Consider the following 21,135-nt stretch of genomic DNA (forward strand, 5'->3'; position numbering starts at 1 on the left):
AGTAAAGCATTAGTCTGCTACATAAGTATGGACTATTTTAAGTCACAGAAAAAAATTAGAGCAACACTTTATAAACTTTATGAAATATTTCTACCTGAATTCTGAAAAATAAAACTTATGGGAAATTGCAAATGAAGATACAAGTCCAATTAAACATTCCTGAAGCATAGTCTTCATCCTGCAGCATTTATTCATCTTCAAGCTTCCTCTTGGCATTATTCTTAGCACTTCTTGCTTCTTTGGTAACTAAGAAAGCATCTTTCCACTTCATGCATCTGTTTTCTGTCACATGCAAGCAATTTATCTCCCATATTAGGGCCACATTTTATGCCTACAATTTTCAGGACTTCCAACCTTCCTCTTACTCCATCATTGAAACGTATCATTGCATCTAGTACACCAAATTTTAATATATTTAATCCTGTGGAAACATTCTTGGGTAATCTATCCCATATGCAATGGCTGGAACTCATTTGTATTCTGAGTGCCTCCATGAAGACATTTACTAAGCAAAACAGGGTCACTCAGGTCTCTAAAAACTGGATTTGTTTAGTTCATAAGTGTCTCAGGAAGAAAATGCTTATGATGGTATATTTGACCACTTTCTTTTGCTTTTTGGTAACCACACCAAGAATTTGCTCTTTTAGGGCAAGGTCTTTGAACAAGATGGGCATCTGTGGGCAACTTATGAAAGTAGGTGATCCATACAGCTTCTCTCATTGCTTCACCATCATTCAAAGGCACAGTTTGTGTAATGGCTCGTCCATAATAACTCTGAAGGTGGTCTATTTCAGTCTGTCAATCTGCCTTGACCAGACAGATTTTCCACCAGATATCAACTTTCATTTCTCTTTGTAGCTTTTTCCATATAGCACCCATCCTCTTTTGTAGAATTCCACAACCCTCCAGTTTTGTTACCAAGGCATCACCATAAACACTGAACTCAATTTTATTGAAAGCTTTAGGGTCCCCATTGCCTAGGCACTTCAAATATGTAACATTATAAACAGGCACTGACCTCATATTTTTAGATGTCCATCAGAATCCATACCTCCACTGTAACCATCATAATTCTTACAACACTGTTGTTCAGTATGTTTTTCAGTGTTACCATGGTACATGTGGCAGTACTTAAACACTCCACATCAACTTTTCCCTTCTATAGAGAAGTAGCACTTACAACAATTCAGGGAACAATATCCTCAACATTGCCATGTCCTATCAAGTGCAACAGCAATGTTCCTGGTTCCACTAATATTTACAGTTTCTTCTACTGCAGGTTTCATAGATGCTTTAGACAACTGTCAAGACACCTGAAAGTATTTTTATGTACATGCTGAATGTACTGGGAGGAGGAAGGCCATCAAACCACTAAACATTTGACCAGCCTTTTTCCTTTTCCTATTGCACACACTGCATACGCTAACTTCAAATTCATATCTTATGTATTATGCACGATGTTCAAAGTCATTTTCGAGGTAGACTTATTGTAGGATCTACACAGAACAACTAATTTTGACATTAACCCTTCCTTCTACCTTGTTGTTCAATTATTTCCAGACAGCCTATACCATCACATTGTTCACATTTCACGACTTCCTTTATCAAAGAAGATAAGATGCCCACAACAACAGATCCACTACAAACAGCATCATTGTTGATACAGAAATTTGAATCACCAGTAGGTGTGCCATGTGGGAGTTTCTTCCCTGAAGAACTGATACACAGGTTACTTTCAACAGTGTTGCTTGCACTTGGGCAACCAACATTCAGTAACATGTTAAACTACTTCAGTGAAACAGAAGTAAATACTAGCATGAATCATTTACAGACGCTAGAAACCTGCACTGTTACCAACATATACAATGTATCATATGTATAATTGCTGGAAACAAATCTCACAGTTCTTTTCAAAATACTTTTTTTGTAAAAGAAAAGGGGGCATGGCAGCATACATGATAAACTTTAAAATTTGGTATATAGAAGTCATTTTTCATTTTAAACCCTATGATATATACGTCAATGCCATCAGGAAAGACTATAGAATTTAATAAAGTCCTAAGAAATTTCTATTTTTCCACCATGTGTAAGTGCCCCGTATCCTTAATACTCAGCAGAAATCAAACCTGCATTTGGATCAGACTACTTTAACTCTTTTGCAGAAAGAGGCTCAGTATACTGCTGCATCCATTTTCAATAAGGTACTTCTAGACTTAAAAAATCTTAGCTGTAATCCACACACTTTCAAATCAGAACTGAAGAGTTTCGTCATGGGTCACTCCTGTCAAGGCATTACTTGAAAAATTATGCCGATTCTTGTTGTATTGTTGATTGCATTTACTTAAGTTTATGGCTTGACTGGGTTCATGAACATTTTAATTTGATCTGTTATTACTTTTCTGTTATAATTTCATGTACTGTCATGTTCCATGACCTTTGATATTTGCTCCTCAATTTGGAGCCTATGCAACAGCTGGTTTGTTTTCCTGAGTCAGCAAAGACTTTATATTTTTTTATTTACACAAAGTTCCAGAGCATGCTCTTCAGCCAGCAAGTCACAAAATAAAGTTTACTAAAGGAAAAAATTATCTACAATGACCAACTATTATGCATGACTATGCAGAGAAGCCAATTAAATATGTAAGTAGAGGGAAAATAGGAAAAAAGTGACCTTGAAACTTAACATATGGATAGTAGCTATGCAGAATCACTAAACAGTTTATCTTTGACAAGATGACAATAGTTAAAATTTATCCTTGGCAAGAATTATCAAATTGGTTCAAATGGCTCTGAGCATTATGGGACTTAACTTCTAAGTTCTAGGGGACTGATGACCTCAGAACTACTTAAACCTAACTAACCTACAGACATCTCACACATCAATGCCCGAGGCAGGATTTGAACCTGCGACCGTAGCAGTCACACAGTTCCTCAAGAATTATCACTACTTATTTGTAACTCCAGCACATCCTTTTTCTACATTAAGTTGGTCACTCTCAGATGTCTGACTCAGTCAGCAAGACTCAACAGAGTAGCAAAACCTCTGAAGATGTCCAGCACAGTTCTAGAAGAAATGTTAGGAACAGAAGAGTTTCGTGAGCAATGACCTTATATGCTGAAATGTTTACCAGCAGTGACATTCGTATTTTCCACAACATGTAACATCTTGGTGGTGGTGGTGGTGGTGGTTGTTAATGTGTCTCCGAAAGTCCTACTGCAGACCAGGTAGCAGGGAAAGTGATTCACCCCAAACCAGCAAGCCTTGCCCTCATCTAAGAGTGTAGCAAGATAAGGGAAGGCAACAGGGTCATAAGAAGCAGCATTAAATGATCCATTGTCAATCAAATATACAGATTATATAGGAACAGCCAGTTTTTGGAGCTTTATACATTTCATATGCAAAGCATTTATCCCAATATCACTGGCTGATCAGGGGCTCTTCCCATGGGTGCCACCCAGCCACAGCAAGGGCCACTTGGCATGGCAGCCATTACTCAGAGGTCCAATGTCCCAAAATGACAAGCAAACACTCCTTGGAATACATGGGGAGGAAACAGCTCAGGTATCAGAAGTTTGATCCCTGTGGTGTCAGGGGGCTCAGCCAGATGGGTAAATTACAATCTCACCACAGACTGGCTACACATGTAGTGTGGTGTGGTGAGGGGAGGGGAGCAGCAGGGTCAGGGGCAGGTTTACACCAGGGAAGGAGGAGTAAGACGAGTCCATGCCACAAATGCAAGGGGAGTGTCTTCTTCCCCAAATGGCTCACACTACAGAGAGAAAATTAATAAGTGGACACCAAAACCCATAGGAGAATCAAATACCAAAAAGAAAAAGTGAAGAAAAGACAGCAAGGGGATAAACTAAAAGGAACAAGAAATCAAGTGGATAGTCAGGTTGACTTACATAGGACGGGGTGAGGTGGGGGGGGGGGGGGGGGGGGGGCAGCCTGGGAAGGAAGAATGGGCTGCAACGTCTTCGAGCCCCTTGTGCACCATGCATGAATCCATGAAAGAGCCATGAGCCTCCAGCAGTGTGAATTAAAAGTACACTTTTCTACTGTATTTTTACCAGTATCATTGTAGAGTCTAATGATTTCACAGAATCTAAGAAGCTACCACTGATTTGTTATTGAGCACTATAAATTACTTCATACCATTTGTATGCCAATGTCCTCTCCCTTTTGGTGGCAAGGGACCAGAGTAAAAAACTGTCAGTTTGTGTTACACTGTGTACATGTCAACACTTGCAGACTAAGATAAGCCAGGAAACTTATCTCTGAAGATAAATCTTTTCCAATTGACCTACAAAATACAGGTGTTTTACAAAAATATGGAGACAATACATTATCATGCCTAATGGTTTAGGAGACTTATTGGCATTCTAAACAGGTTCCAGTCTGAATGGATAAATATAGATCCAGTGTGGTTCAAGGGAATCTTACCATTCTTCCCATAAAAGGGTGGCAAGCTCAGCTAACAATGGAGATGGATAGTGTTTATGCTCTCTTCTCTTGAGAATCACAGAGGTTCAGTATCAAGCTATAATGGCTGATAAACAGGGGAGGTGTGCAAGTTCATCCACATGCACACCAAATCCACTTGTGAAGGATGGAAGCTGTGCGAAGAGGGGCACTGTTTACCTTTGACATAGTATCGCCATTTGATAATCAAACTTTTACCACGGGAAGGGTCTGATCAGCCAAGAGGGTTAAGTGGTGTTTGGCAGTAATGCTGTCTTTCAGACTCCTACCCCCCCCCCCCCAAAAAAATTGTCCATGTGCAAATGCACTGAGCTCCAACAATGCCCTCAACTAAAAAGAACATTGTTCTGATCTCTACTGACTCTTGCACAGATGCCATTAATAATCAAAGGGCTAGCATCTGTACATGTGTTTAAGAAAGTATTTCTTGTTCCGTATCTTTGTCCAATCCTTGTACTTCAGCTTTATGTTTTGACTTTGGTGAAATGTTTTGTATGTGCTTCAGCGAAAAAGTTTCAGGTCACTAGCAGAAGTATATCTGGCTGAGTAACAAACAAAAATCTTAACTGACACACTAATATGTAATTTTAAAGGATACTTTTTGCTTCTCTAGGAGGTACCGATATTTGGTAAGTGTTTAACACTTTCTCACTTTTTATCATGAGTATCATCTGTAAAAAAGATCAGTACTTTAGTCAAAATGTTCAGTAACTTTTATAATACTTAACACTATTTGTAAAATATTTCTTAACTTTCATATGATTCAAGTTTTTAAGTTATTCAATTTCAACTTTCATTTGCTTAATTTAATGACTTAATTGCTGCCAAGGATCAGTTTGTTCACAGTACTAATTTTTACCTACACAGTGAAAATATTCCTTTTTCACAATATTCCAATTTCAGAATATCTTAACCACTACATTTAGATCACAGATCATTCTTATTTTGACCCTAAAAAATGGTTTGCAATAAGCTAAATGTGAAAAATATAGTACAACATTGAGGTAACTAGTACCAAACATGCTTTACATATATGTAAAAAAAAAGAGAGAGAGAGAGAGAGAGAGAGAGAGAGAGAGAGAGAGAGAGAGAGAGAGAGAGAGAGAGAGAGAGAGAGAACAAACCGTGAAAGTTGCCCAGATGGCAACAAGGCAACAAAGTTTCAGCCAGCGTATCCAACGTGTAGCTGGTGCATCACACTTTATGTCTTCAGTTTCTTCAGTATCTTCTTCTTTACACTGCACTTTTGAACTGGAACAAAACAATAGTAACACTTGTCACTAATGATAAGTTTAGCAGTAAATATGATTTACTTTACAACAAAATTTATGGACAATATAGATGAGCTCTAACATCACAATAGTTTAAACATGTGCACATCATGTTTATGCACAAAATATTGGGAAAGTCTTTTACAATTGTTTTTGCCTTAAAAGCTTTCATATAGCAAATAAAATATGTGGAAAGTCTTTAGACTGTGTTAATCATTTCCAGTTAAAAATTGCTTTATTAATTCGAAATTATTAAGACAGATTATGGAAATTCATGTTTAATATGTTTCAGAGCCTTTGGAAATAAATGGAGAAAAATGTTAAAGAAACTTTCTGGATGTACAAACTGAAACAGTCTGTCAAAAGTTTCTCAGATTGATGTGGTATTAAAATAGAGATTTCATACTATCAGTTGCTGAAAGAATACTGTGTGTTTAGAAATTACACAAAGTAACTTAATTGTGAACAGTAACTTACAGAAGTTTGACATACACTCCTGGAAATGGAAAAAAGAACACATTGACACCAGTGTGTCAGACCCACCGTACTTGCTCCGGACACTGCGAGAGGGCTGTACAAGCAATGATCACACGCACGGCACAGCGGACACACCAGGAACCGCGGTGTTGGCTGTCGAATGGCGCTAGCTGCGCAGCATTTGTGCACCGCCGCCGTCAGTGTCAGCCAGTTTGCCGTGGCATACGGAGCTCCATCGCAGTCTTTAACACTGGTAGCATGCCGCGACAGCGTGGACGTGAACCGTATGTGCAGTTGACTGACTTTGAGCGAGGGCGTATAGTGGGCATGCGGGAGGCCGGGTGGACGTACCGCCGAATTGCTCAACACGTGGGGCGTGAGGTCTCCACAGTACATCGATGTTGTCGCCAGTGGTCGGCGGAAGGTGCACGTGCCCGTCGACCTGGGACCGGACCGCAGCGACGCACGGATGCACGTCAACACCGTAGGATCCTACGCAGTGCCGTAGGGGACCGCACCGCCACTTCCCAGCAAATTAGGGACACTGTTGCTCCTGGGGTATCGGCGAGGACCATTCGCAACCGTCTCCATGAAGCTGGGCTACGGTCCCGCACACCATTAGGCCGTCTTCCGCTCACGCCCCAACATCGTGCAGCCCGCCTCCAGTGGTGTCGCGACAGGCGCGAATGGAGGGACGAATGGAGACGTGTCTTCTTCAGCGATGGGAGTCGCTTCTGCCTTGGTGCCAATGATGGTCGTATGCGTGTTTGGCGCCGTGCAGGTGAGCGCCACAATCAGGACTGCATACGACCGAGGCACACAGGGCCAACACCCGGCATCATGGTGTGGGAACGATCTCCTACACTGGCCATACACCACTGGTGATCGTCGAGGGGACACTGAATAGTGCACGGTACATCCAAACCGTCATTGAACCCATCGTTCTACCATTCCTAGACCGGCAAGGGAACTTGCTGTTCCAACAGGACAATGCACGTCCGCATGTATCCCGTGCCACCCAACGTGCTCTAGAAGGTGTAAGTCAACTACCCTGGCCAGCAAGATCTCCAGATCTGTCCCCCATTGAGCATGTTTGGGACTGGATGAAGCGTCGTCTCACGCGGTCTGCACGTCCAGCACGAACGCTGGTCCAACTGAGGCGCCAGGTGGAAATGGCATGGCAAGCCGTTCCACAGGACTACATCCAGCATCTCTACGATCGTCTCCATGGGAGAATAGCAGCCTGCATTGCTGCGAAAGGTGGATATACACTGTACTAGTGCCGACATTGTGCATGCTCTGTTGCCTGTGTCTATGTGCCTGTGGTTCTGTCAGTGTGATCATGTGATGTATCTGACCCCAGGAATGTGTCAATAAAGTTTCCCCTTCCTGGGACAATGAATTCACGGTGTTCTTATTTCAATTTCCAGGAGTGTAGTAAGAGGTGTGTGTAGATTGTGACATTTGAAAATCATGGGTTGCCACTTGGGCATTTATTACTAGGCACTGTTAATACAGCCTCATTAGGCCATGCATGAAAGTGAATCTATAAGGTTCATAATTGGTCACCTAATATAAATATTTTAACTGCTGACAGAATCTTTAATGAACACTAAGGAACTTACAGAAATGTTTCCTGCAGCACTAAGTGCAGCATATCTTCAAGTTCATTTTTTCCAAATGTCCAGTACAGCTTCATTTTGTAACAACAAATTTCCCATCTGTGTTCAGTTCCCTGCCAAATCTTATGAAGCTAGTCTAAGTATGGTAGCAACTGTTGCTTACCATTGTCACAGCTCATCAACATTTTCCAGAAATGGAAGACCAAATACTGTAACCCCATACACAGATATCTATTTGGTTAAATCAGGTGATTGTGGTGGTCAAGATACTGTTACATCATGTCTAACCCAAGTCAGCATATTCCTACAGAGATGAACGACAACTTCACAATGAAATTGTGGTGGTGCACCATCTTGCTGATAAATTCTGTGCCCATGTGTTGTCTTAATTGAGGCATTAGATAATTTTCAAGTACATTTATGTTCAATATGCCAGTTGCAGTTTACTTTAAGAAAAAATAACCAAAATATGTTACAGCTTACAGCACAGAAAATATTTACCCTAGGTGATTCCAATACATGGTTGATTAGTGAAGTTTCTGCTCACCCCATATCAAAACATTATGCCAATTCACTTTACTGCTGGTACTGCTGGCTGCTCATTGAACATAATTTTATCAAGAAAATTGTCTTCAGCATGCAATTTGTTAAACATCCCTGCATACACTGAGCTCATTTTCTTGTGTTTTTTCCCTCAAAGCTTCAGTTGTTGGATGCTTAAAAGGACAAAACTACTAGGTAATCAGTCCTTTTGCCCTCCAACAGACAGGGCTACATGACGATCAGAGAGAGCTTACCACACAAACCCTTGGGGAAAAGAAAAACATCTACCAATGTCAGTGACTGAGGTAAGAGACAGAAGACGGAGACAGGAATAAAGCCAAGCAAGGTGCCACTTCTAGGGAACAGCCAGAAGTGCAAAGTGGAGTACAATGAGTGGGACATACTTCCCCAGTCCCTGCTATTTACCAGTGGTACTCTACTCCAAGATTGCCTGGGAAAGACTAGCAACAGACAGCTAGAGAATCACAGAGAGACAGAAGACAAATCAAACAGACTACATGAGGAGGAGGGAAGAAGAGTAAAGAGCAGGTAGGGTGAAGACCAACCTGAACCACCAAACCCAGAGAACCACAGCCCAGTCTGGGCAGGGGCAGCAACTGTTTTCTGCCTACCTGTCAATGGGCCAATATGGTTATGTGGCCCATCCTTGACAATTGTGGTAAAAACCCACTTCACAAAAAATGCAAAAGTCAGCCACTCAGGCAATCTCTCTAACATCAGGAAGATTTAAAGTCCACTGCAGGGTGGCTAGGCTGAGCCAGTCCAGAAAAATTTGGACCACTATGACAGGGGCACCGCCATGACAGGGCAGTGGGTCCTCGCTACAGAGGAGATCATGAATCAGCAAGTATGGCTAATATGGAGCCAGTAAAGAATGGTACAATCCTTGTGAGAGGCCTGCTTGAACTTTCACAGATTCATAGTCTCCTTTATCACTTTTAGTTAGTTTGGTGAAAGTGAGCTGTTCTGTATTCCAGACATCTAAAACTTGATGGCATAGTAGCAATTGGAGGTCTGTTTCCAGACTACTGATCAAGAGTCAGTTTACTGGTAGCCTGTTTGGCCAGGCTATGTTCATTTCCTGGAATCCAGATGTTGCTCATAGTCCAGACAAAGGTCACTGAGCATCCACACTGTTCAAGGGCATACAGAGACTCTTGGATAGCAATAACCAAGGCATGACAACAGTAGCACTGGTCAGGAGCTTGCAGTCTGAGCAAGGAGTCCATGCAGATGAGAAAGGACCCACTAGTGTAGGAACAAATATACTCAAGGGCACAACAAATGACTACCAACTCTGCACTACAGCCATTCACAAAGAGCACAGTTCTGTATGTCTTGTAAGAATATAAGCAAAATCCACATGACAAGTAACAATTGAGCCACCAGTGTAGATGACTTCTGAACCCTGAGATACACCAAGGATGGAGAAAACTGAGCAGCAGAAAGCCTCAGAATAAATCTATGCTTCAGGTCCTTGTGATAGGTCAAGATGAAGCTATGAGATGGATTACCATGTTTGGAAAGAGGAGATGGATTACCGTGTTTGGAAAGAGGAGATTGTAGTTTGGATGCTTAGGGGAGCTGTGAACATGGGCAGTGTAATTGACAAGCTGCTCTTTGTGCCTGATCCACAATGGAGGGATCCCAGCCTCCACCAGTAAGCTTTTCTCAGGGCTAGTTCAGAAGGCTACTCTTCAAGTTAAACCCCACAGCAGTTTATCAGATCCAGTATCCACAATGCTGAGGGTGATGCTGAACTATATGCCAGACTTCCATAATCGAGGTGGAATTTTATCAGGGCTTTGTAAAGCTGCGGAAGGGTAGTGCAGTCTGCACCCCAGCTCGTGTTACTCAGGCATCTAAGTGTATTGAAGTACAGTCATCCCTTTTAATTAAGCTGGCAAAGATGGGGAATCAACAAATAAAGGCAAGTCCTAAGAAGTAAGTACCCACCACATTGAGTAGCTGGACGCTGAGGTAAAGTTCTGGTTGGTGTGAATGGTATGACTCATCAGAAGTGTGCAACTTTAGTCTTGGCAAGGGAAATCTAGTCATGCCCATGGCTGCATCTTTCATATGGTGACTTGCAGTCTACATTCAGTGACACTCACACTAGAGGAGTAATATTGGAGGCAAAAGTCATCAGCATACAAGGACAGGTACCGAAGACCCCACAGCTGCTGCTAGGCCATTGATGGCTACTAGAAAGAGGGCACTCAGTATATGGTCTTGCAGGACCCCATTCTCTTGGATATGGAGGTACTGTGGGAAGCAGCAACTCTAACCCATAACACTTAATGCAACAGGAAATTCTGAATGAAAATCTGGAGCAGACACTTGAGACCTCACTCTTGCTAGGTAGCAAGGATGTGGTGTTGCAACAAGTCTTTCGCAGGTCAAAGACGATTACTATAAAGTTTTGACACTAAACAAAAGTGTTTGGATGGCAGCCTCCAGGTATTCCAGATCAGTAGTGGAATGGCCTTGGCAAGAACCACCCCAGAAGAGCCAGAAGACCCAAGATTCAAGGAACCAATACAGCAGCCACTCACCATGCATTCAAGCAACTTACAGTTATCACTCAATAAGTATCACTAATGTTCTCTGTATCTCTAGATGGTGCTTACCCAGTTTCAGTACTGAGACAAAACTGATTTCTCAGCATTGCCATGGGAATTTGCCCTTGCACCAGATGCAGTTAAAGATAGCAAGGATATGATGCCAACAGTCTGTTGGTAAGTACTTTGTCAATATGGTTGCAGATGCAGTCCAGCCCTGGAGCTGTATCAGAACAGTGAGTGGGAATTGGTCGGTGTCTTAACCCACTGAAGGGAGCATTGTATGGCTCCAGGCAGCACATATTTAAATATAATTGCTTTCACTTTAACTGCTGTTTTAGGACTAAGGCCATGTTGCTCAAGAGTCAGTGTCGAATTATCAAGTGCAGAGCAAAATGTACAGTGATGGTGGCTGGGTCAGTGTTGACAGTGTCATTCGAGGTATACCAGGTACACCTGCAGCTGTCTGGTATCTGCAGACACCTGGGATCTTTGCCCAAACCTGCAGAGGAGAGGTATATGGGCCTTTAGTTTAAACGTACTGTTCCCAGCATTTTCACTTCCATCTTTTTATTAGGCAGTGGACCCATGCACAGAGCCACTTAAAAGCAGTAGTGATCCATTTATGGGCACCACTTAACAGCATTGGAGTGTGCTCAAGATCTTTAATAGCCTCTGCACTTTCCGAGTATGTATGAAGATTACCCCAGTCTTCAAAATTTAGCATTGGCTACAGAAAGAACTTTTACATCTGAATACAACCAACTGTGTTGCTGCAAATAGTGGAGAAATCAAATTTATTGTCCCACTACACACAGTAAATATTAGGTACAGGAGACCTATCAATATTTGTGTACTAAACAGCTATTTAAAACCTAATTGATTAAAGTGAAGTCCTGATTTTTAGAATACAATATTTTTAATTTATACTATATACCACTAAATGTATCTTCCACTACTGTGTTACATCTATAAAATCTAGCAAGTAATACCAGTATTTATTAGTACATTGTACACTTTTGCATCTACTACTTACAACCAATTTCTTTAATATTCTGTGCTTAGGTACATGTATAATGAAGTGAGGGAACATAGAGGTTTTTGGTAATTTCATGCAGGCATTTATAGTTTTGCAGGCATTTATAGTTTAAGTATTGTGGAATTTTTTTCCTTTCAGTAATTGAATTTTTTGTATGAAACCAGAAAATTGACAGAATGACTGTTCTGGCCAGTAAGTTAAAATGAGTCACAGAAAAATTCAAAGTTTTCTTTCATATTGAAATTTATGAAACTTTTCTGTAGCACTAACTTTATATTGCAGTGGTGCCTATGACATGTACTTTAAATAAGCTATTGGGATTTGATATTTTGAAGTGCAGATACCAAAACTTACAGATATAAGCATTTCAAATTCACAATTTTTTATACTTTTTGATTTAGCCATAGAGCAACAAATTGTACATATGTTGTCAATTGTTGGTACAATGTTTCTTACTAAACATACACATTCTTACAAATTTTACAGCTCTTAGTCTTGCAATATTATGTCATTTTGTTTAATACATGGGATAGTCATCACTATTTAAGGACTATATTTCAAATATATGTTTACAGTGTAATAGCTTGGCTGACATTGCAGTATTCACATCTTTAGTTTACTGTGGCAGCCTGTTTTGCAGCCCTTATATAGCACATATCAAAATCCTATGTAACATTTACGAAACCTCCACAGCCTTTGTGAGTGTTGTTGAAGATACTTACGAATTTTCCATTGAAAAGGGTGTAAAGCAAGGAGATTCTCTATCTCATTAGAAAAAGCCATGTCTAAATTTGATTGGGTAGAAAAGGGAATTAAAGTTCTCAGAAAGAGACTTAATTTGAGGTTTGCAGTGATATTGTCCTATTTGCGAATGATATATAAGAATTTCAGGTATTAGTTAAACTTGTGTTAGTGAGCTCTGAAGTTGGACTAAAAATTAACATTGATAAAACCAAGATCTATCAATGGGCACCTGAGGGAAGTATATCAGTCTGAAGTAATCAACTCAAAAGAGTCACAGAATATCTGGGTCAACTGAAACATGAAAGGAGATTTAAAACCAGAAATTGGCTGGCAAACTTATGGGAGGCACTCTTCAATTCTGAAATCTAATGTGTCAGTTGAGCTGAAGACTTCTATTTCTGACTAATGTATATTGCCAGTAATAACTTATTGCCATGAAACATGGACATTAAAAGAGTTCATTGTTAGGAAGCTAACAATAGCCCAAAGAGAAATGGAAAGGCCAATGTTTGGTTACACAAAAGGAGACAGGAAGAGAGCAGTTGAAATAAGATGAACAATGAAGGTCACTGACATAATGGAAAGAATTCATTGAAATGTCACTGGGCTGGTCATGTTGCTCAAAAGACTGTAGGTGATCCAAAGAAGTCTTACACTGGAGTCCAATTTATATAAAAAAACCTAGAGGAAGACCACCATACAGATGGGACAGAGATATAAGGAAGGCAGTGGGAAGCTCAGGATTGGAAGAAATGGAAGATCTTACTGGGATGCTTTGTTACATGTTGACTCAAAGAAACATCATTAAGTGATAGAACTGGCTGATGACATAGCATACTACTGTATGTGTGATTTTTTCATTTAGGTATATTATCTAGTGTCTAGTTTTATGCTCAATACTTTATTATGTAGAATACAGATTATGGATCATCTGGATCTGACATTATTCCATAACCAAGGACTGTTGTGTGACAAAAACAAATAGGGTCACACATGTCCATGTCTAAACTATAATGCCGAGAAAGGGAGGAATAAAAAACCTATACATCAACCCATATCAATGGCAGAGAAGATAGCTAAATACAGTGACAAGGAGAAAGCTGTATAAAATACACTAGAGAAACAGGTCCTGAACTAAAAATTGGATGGCCTTTGCCAGTGCTATGATGGATACAAAGTAAAACAGCCAACAACCTGCTCATCCTTCACTAAAACAGCCAATAACAGCAAACAAATTAGAACATACGGGGGCTAAAAAGTGAATTGTCAGGAAGTGGCAGATCATCAAACATTTATCAGTGAGACCAAAGTGGTTGGGGAGCACCACTTAATTGGTGATGGCTAAGAAGACAATACCCAATATACAACCTAGTTAAAATGAACTTGCAGTAAGAGGGCCAAGAGAAGGTTGTCCAAACCACTGGGGAGGCTTAATAGCCTGCAGTTTGTTTCCATGAAGGGAGGACCAGTGGTGATGCCAAAGTGACACCATCTGCTGACAGACAACACAGATCAGAGAGCACATAAAAACTAGCAGGCAGAGGTACAAGGACTGCAGCCTTGGCAGCAGTGTCAGCAGCCAACATGACCAGGAACCCACAAACATAACCGTGGCTCTATCAAGAGTGCACAAGTGACAGCTTTCCTGGAGCCATTGCACTAAGGGATGGACAGTGTGCAGCAGAGATTTTGAAGGCCACAGAGAGAGCAGATGATGCAACTGAGAAGCCTGTGTCGCTGGATGTACTGCATGACCCAATACAGGGCAAAGAGCTTTGCTATAAATACTGAGCAGTGTTCTGGAAGCTGATACTAAAAAATTCTGGCACCAATGATGAAGGCACACCTGACACCAGTCAATCCAAGAGCCATCGGTCTATACAAACATACTATGTGACATTTTGTGCAAAGGTTGTGAAAGCGATAGAGCAAGGCTGGAGTAGTGTCCTTAGGAACTGAATGAAAGCCAAGGTGAACACACACCACCATATGAAGCCAAGGTGGTGAAGTGTCCATACTCATCAGGAAAGTCACAGGGAGCACAAAGTTATGCTGCCAGAGCAAGAGTCAAAAGCAAACTCCAGGAGATTGCAGAGAAGAGGGATGCACCCCATACTGACGATCAAAGCCATCATTGAAGGAGGCATAGAATGGGTGGCCATGCATGGCACAGAAACAGCATGAGATGGTAAGCTAGCAGTAGTTCAGTAGCTTCTGTATACAGACACTCAACCTAACTAGTGTAAAATGCACAAGTGGTCAAATGGATTCTATGATGGTGAATAGTATTTAGACCATGTAAGAGGACTGGATGTGCAGATGCATAAACAAAACACCCATGGTCTAATTTCAATTGGAAAAGGGACCAGTACAGAAGGAGTGGGGTGGTTTGACTGCAGCCCACTATGTACCATTGAGGACACACAAGACATTTAGGGACTGCATACAGTGGCCTGCCAGGAGAGACACACAGGAGGACCAAGAAACTTTCCTATCTTACAGGAGCCCCAGGATCTTCGTAGTTTCAATGAATGGAAGAGCAATACACCCAGGATGTAAAGATGGTGAGGAAACCAATTGCACATAAGAAATTCATTCAAATTCTTTTGTCAGTGGTAAAATTAAGCCATTGTCAATGCTCCATGATTAATAAGACAACATTGAAGGTGCCATTCAATGACAAGTATGGAGAACTGCAATAGATGGCAAAATCATTAACAAAAATGGAGCCAGATAGCCCTGACAGGAGACAGGCCATAATGGGGTTAATGGCCATAGCAAAGAGAACAATGCGCAGGGTCAAACCTTCAAGCACTCTGTTTTCCTGGATAAATGTGTCCGACAATACAGAACCCACACATGCCTTCAAAATTCTGTCTCAAATTCCTGAAGGAAACAGGACAGGTGACAATGGAAGCCCTACATTTAGAGTGTAGAGAAGATACTAGTCCTAAAGCAGGTATCTTAGGTTTTCTCCAAATAGAAAAACGTTGCCATAGTCTGGGATTTCCGCAGAAACCATTCATGATGTGGATGGACAAAGTGATGAGATAGTCAACTGCAGAACAGCACACTAAATCCACACTGTGCAGTGGATAGTAAATTGCAAGACTCAAAACCATTCAGTCAGGCATGAATCATACATTCCATCAGCTTGCAAACACAGCTGGTTACAGAAATGGGGTGGTAGCTGGAAGAAAGGAATTTGTCTTTATGGGGCTTAGGTATGGGTATTACTAGCTTCGTGCCAACATTTGGGAAACTTGCCCTCCGCCCAGGTGTGCTTGCCTGCAAGAGGAATATACTGCAACAGCTGAATGCAAGCACTGTCTGTCCCTGGGGTGGAGGATTGCAATGAAGTGAGAGTATGACCTACCACCCTCATAGTAAAGGCAGCACTTTTGCACTCAATTCTGAGAAGAGAACTGTTTCACCCAAGACACTTCCACTCTTTTCTGATGGAGGAAGGCAGGGTGATAGAAGGAGCAGCTTGAAATCTCCACAATATGGCAGCCCAAGGTGTTTGAGGTGGCAATAGTGTGTACAACAAAATAATCTGCTACTATCAGGCCAGGAATTAGGGAATGGATCTTTGTGCCAGAGAGCTGTTGGATGTTTTCCCACAAAATGGTAGAGTGAGAGGGACTGTTAAAAGAACTAGTGGATGAAATACAGCTAGCTTTTTTGCTATCCTGAATAGTGCAACAACACACTGCATGCAACTGTTTATAATTAATGCAGTTTGCCATCATAGGATGACTGTTGAAAATGCTGAGAACATATCTCCACATACGAATTATTGTGACATGCCTCAGTCCAAAAAAGGAGCCAAGACACAGCATAGTAGTGAGGAATGGAATGTTCTGCAGTGGTAAGGAAAACATTTGTAAGGTATTCTACTTGATCACAACTGGGAAAATGTTCATCAAAGGTCACCAGGGAGGCATGAAGCCTCCACTCTGCCTTAGTAAACTGCAATTTGGGTGTACATGTAGGTGGGGTCAGTGTCAGCAAATGGATCCACACAGGAAATTTAAGTATGTGTCAGAACAGACCACTCTAGAGAATGGGCAATCTGGAAAGAGCAGAAGGATACGTCCAAATGGGGACAGGTGTACAAGGAGTCAAAGGAATGTGAGTGCTCCTGTGTTAAGGCAGGAGAGGTTAAGTTGATTGAGGTCAGTCAAGAGGGCAACTGAAAGGTTCTGGGAGAACCCCAAAGGGAAAGGTGCACGTTAATGTCACCGAGCAGCAGAAAGGGGTGAGGTAGCTGCCAAAGAATCTGGAGAAGTCTGCCCTGGTGACATCAAATGATGGGATATAAACAGTAAAAGGATAAAAGGTCAAGTGAGGAAGGTAACTGCAACAACTTTATGTGGGTAGTCAGGGAGATGGATTGACTATGAATGTCAATCCCGTATGAGCAACATGACTCCCCACAAGTTGGAACACCATCCTTGGCAGTGTGGGGGAGGGAGGGGGGGTTGCGGCCAGGAGGAAATTTGAGTGCTTAAAGTGGTCATGAGGAGCAATTTTGTTTCCTGGCAGCAGAGAACAAGTGGACGTTGTGATTCTAAGGGCGGCCATAAATCATCTTTGTTGGATCAAAGAACATGAATGTTCCATTGGAGGAGAGTCATAAGGAAAAAAATGAAGGGTTATCACACTTGCCATGTGCCAGCCTTCAAAGACACTCTGATACAGGGTAGAGGCAGGGGCATCCTGCACCATGAGATCTACAGAAGCATTGCCATCTTGTCACCCTATGAAGTCCAGGGCAGTGGCACAGTTTGTAGTGTGCAACAGTGACATGGAGGTAGGCCAGACAAGGGTATCATGTGGCAACACCATCCAGGAGGATCTTCAAGTCGAAGGAGAAGACCATTTGCCTTTGACTTCTTAGAGCCTTTTCATTTGGTAGAGGAAGACTCAGATGTTTGTTGGCTGGAGGGTTGCAGGAAATCTTCACGGGAGTATTTCTTCTGTCCTTTCCAGCCTCCCAGTTGTGTAGCTGGTAACTTTGCACAGTGAGGTAAAAGTTTGGTAACATGTTGCACAGTTGGAGGAGACTGGGATGCTGCCACGACACTGGGTGATTTCACAACTGTGGTGCTACATTTGAGGTTGCACGTCTGCATGACCAAGACCATGTCCTTTGTGGAGCAAGGTTTAGCAAGAACAGTACTGTAGGTTCCAGATAGTATAATGCACAGTTTCAGACTAGCCAACAACTTGCGAGTGACCAGGTAAGGTTTCCCAGATCTCCTGGACAGCCCACTTATCGAGATACATGGGGCAATCGCAGGAGAGGACAGCATGGTTGCTGTTGCAGTTGATGCAGCATGGAGGAGGGAGGCAGACCATCATCCTAAGCATCTATACCATAGGTTTCATTTTCCTGGGTGTCAACAGGACACTAGCCTGGTTGTAATGATACTGGTAGCAGTGCATCAGGTTCAGAATATATGGTCTGACAGTGATAACTTCATAACTTGCTTTGATCTTTGATGTAAGAACCACTATTAAAGGTGAGGTAGAGTGCCTGTGGACACTAAGGAGGCATCTACTTTTTTCCTCACCCAATGGACTGCAATGACAGCCTGATCAGTGAGGAACATTTGGATTTCTGCCTCTGTCAGATCATCAAGCAGCTTAGTGTAAATAACACCACATGAAGAATTCAGTGTTTGATGGGCCTCTAACAAGATTGCCATGGAGGAGCAAAGCTGCAAGCACTAATTGAACTTTATAATCAGAAGTAGTCTCCAAAAGCAAAGTGTCATTGCATAAAAGAGCAGGATTTCACAGAGCCAGCAATTGCATCAACATATTTCTGAGTAAAATGGATTTAATGCTGCAAAGGACTGACCATCTTCATTACATGAAACCATGAGGCACTATGGTGCAGCTGGGGAATCTTCCAATCGTTAGCCTCTTTCTGTTTCGTAGCCATTGACTACGAAGATGATTGGCTCATTGTGAGAAAATCCCACGATTGCCAAAATCTCCAATGGCGTGGCCCTTCCAACTGGAGATCCACTTCAGAAACGGTCCATCCTCAGATCACACCTATGAAACACCTGACAGAGGCACCAATTGGCAGTTTGGGAAGGTAACAGCTCAGGCAATCACCCCTCCCTGGGCCTGATGTGTACTGGGGGTATGTGCGAACCCTACCTGTCAACCCAGGGCTGGGAATTGGGTTACCCACTCACCTGTTACACGTCAGACATGGAGGAAGGACAGGAGAAAGAAAAAGAATGAAAAACCTTCAGTATTCTGATATTTACAACTGAAAATGCACAATACATTTCCAAAAACAGCCCAGACATGATCCCATGGGAGGAACAATATCAGCAAGATTATAGACATGCAGCATGGAAGAGAAAAAGTGCTGCAAAGGCTGATGTCTTGTAGTCAAGACAAACCTTTTCTTTATATTTAAAATTTTTTAATTAACAGTCGTGGACATCTGTAAGGGCTGCATTAGCTTTCTGTCATTGTTTTAACTTACGTTGCTGTCATCATGAAAACTTTTGCCTTCACATCTGACACTGGGAAATCGTTAATATAAGTAAAGGAAGGATTCATATAACCTAACAAAGCAAATCTAACTACTTATAGAAATTTCTTACCTTGTTGATGGGACTGTGAGCATTGTTGGTCCAGGTACAATGATACTTTTTGTTGCAACAGCTTCAGGCAAAAGAGGCATACTCCTAAATTGAAGAAATAATGTGTGTTACTCTTACTTTAACATTTAATAAAATATGTTCAAACATATTTTAATGGTTAAGTAAGAAAATTTCACAGTGCATCATGTTATCACTGCCAATACAAACTAAAGTACACACCCAAGCCTACCTTTCAGAACTAGTAGTACTGACCAGTAATTGTGTCTCAATTTTATGGCTTTGAGAGAACTGATACAGTTTATGATGTACAATATACATGAACAGAAGGCAAGCCTTGTGTATGGTATTTCAACAAAGCTTACAATCTGCAGCATTGTCCCCAGAAATGATCATGGCCCTTTGGTTCAGAGTCAAGTGGAAGGACTGAACTAAAGGCAAGGTTCTACGACAAGTGAGGCCACATTTCTGGAATTGTGCCATACGGTTGAAAATTATAGGGTCCCCTAAATGAGTCAGGTATGCACTACAAATCAGAGGCTACTACTAAGGTAGCTCACTGGGGTGTACACAAGGGTCTTTTTGATTAGGCAACTCTATCCTATCCAGATAACAATAGCTGTAGGAAACCAGAAGTATCTGTAAGATTAAAGGACATGATTCTCACAGCTGAGTATTAAAATCCTAATGTTTGACAGTCAACACATTTCCAAGAAAGTGTCAGTCTTAAGTGCTCCTGAAAAGCACTGAAGTTCACATAATACTAGGTACAAAAAGCTGGTTGAAGCCTGAAATTTATAAATTTTGTGGCAAACTAAGTGTATCAAAAGAACAGGCAAATGGGAGATGGAGGTGGTGTATTTCTCACAGTAAAACTCAGATCCACACAAACTTCTTGTGAGATTGTTTGGGCAGGTCTCACTATCAGTGGTGGGCAGAAAATAATTGGATACTTTTATGACCCACCAGACTGCTCCTGATGTAAATGAAAACTTTAGAGAAAACTTCAGTTTAGTTGTACTTAAGTTCCCCAGTCATACAGTAACCATCAGTGGAGTCTCTACTCATTCAACAATTAACTGGGAAAATTACAGTTTGTTAGTGGTGGATGTAAAAAATCCTGTGTAACATTAACTTCTCAGAAAATTACCTACAACAGATAGAAAGGAACCCCACTCATGATGGAAATATGGTGGCTTTAATGGCAACAAATAGACCTGACCTCTGAGGTGGTCTACACCTAAACTGGTATCAGTGACCATGATGCAGTTGTGACAACAATGAAGTACAAAGGACAACGAAATCAAGTAGAAAAATAGTTCAGTTAACTTAATGAAAGTCAGCAGTTCAGTTAGAGGAAGTATGGCTCAAGTTTAAAAGAATAGCTAACTATGCACTGGATATACAAGGTGCATTCAAGTTCTAAGGCCTCCGATTTTTTTTCTAATTAACTACTACCCAAAATCGATGAAACTGGCGTTACTTCTCGACGTAATCGCCCTGCAGATTCAAATGGTTCAAATGGTTCTGAGCACTATGGGACTCAACTGCTGAGGTCATTAGTCCCCTAGAACTTAGAACTAGTTAAACCTAACTAACCTAAGGACATCACAAACATCCATGCCCGAGACAGGATTCGAACCTGCGACCGTAGCGGTCTTGCGGTTCCAGACTGCAGCGCCTTTAATCGCACGGCCACTGCGGCCGACCGCCGTGCAGACGTACACATTTTTCACAACACT

General features: G+C 41.6%; 1 protein-coding gene across 1 annotated transcript in view; it reads right to left on the bottom strand.

The window, feature by feature from the left end:
• LOC126183777 (P protein) overlaps window positions 1-19,476 on the bottom strand; it is a 61,321-nt gene extending 41,845 nt beyond the window's left edge. Inside the window, exons 1-3 of the mRNA XM_049926014.1 lie at window positions 19,397-19,476; window positions 5,608-5,734; window positions 5,082-5,154 (exon numbers count right to left, since the gene is read on the bottom strand). Of these exons, the coding sequence (XP_049781971.1) occupies window positions 5,082-5,154; window positions 5,608-5,734; window positions 19,397-19,476 (280 nt within the window). The remainder of the gene's footprint in view (window positions 1-5,081; window positions 5,155-5,607; window positions 5,735-19,396) is intronic.
• Window positions 19,477-21,135: the final 1,659 nt, after the last annotated feature.

The sequence above is a fragment of the Schistocerca cancellata genome, chromosome 4, assembly GCF_023864275.1.
Source record: "Schistocerca cancellata isolate TAMUIC-IGC-003103 chromosome 4, iqSchCanc2.1, whole genome shotgun sequence".
Classification (NCBI taxonomy): domain Eukaryota; kingdom Metazoa; phylum Arthropoda; class Insecta; order Orthoptera; family Acrididae; genus Schistocerca; species Schistocerca cancellata.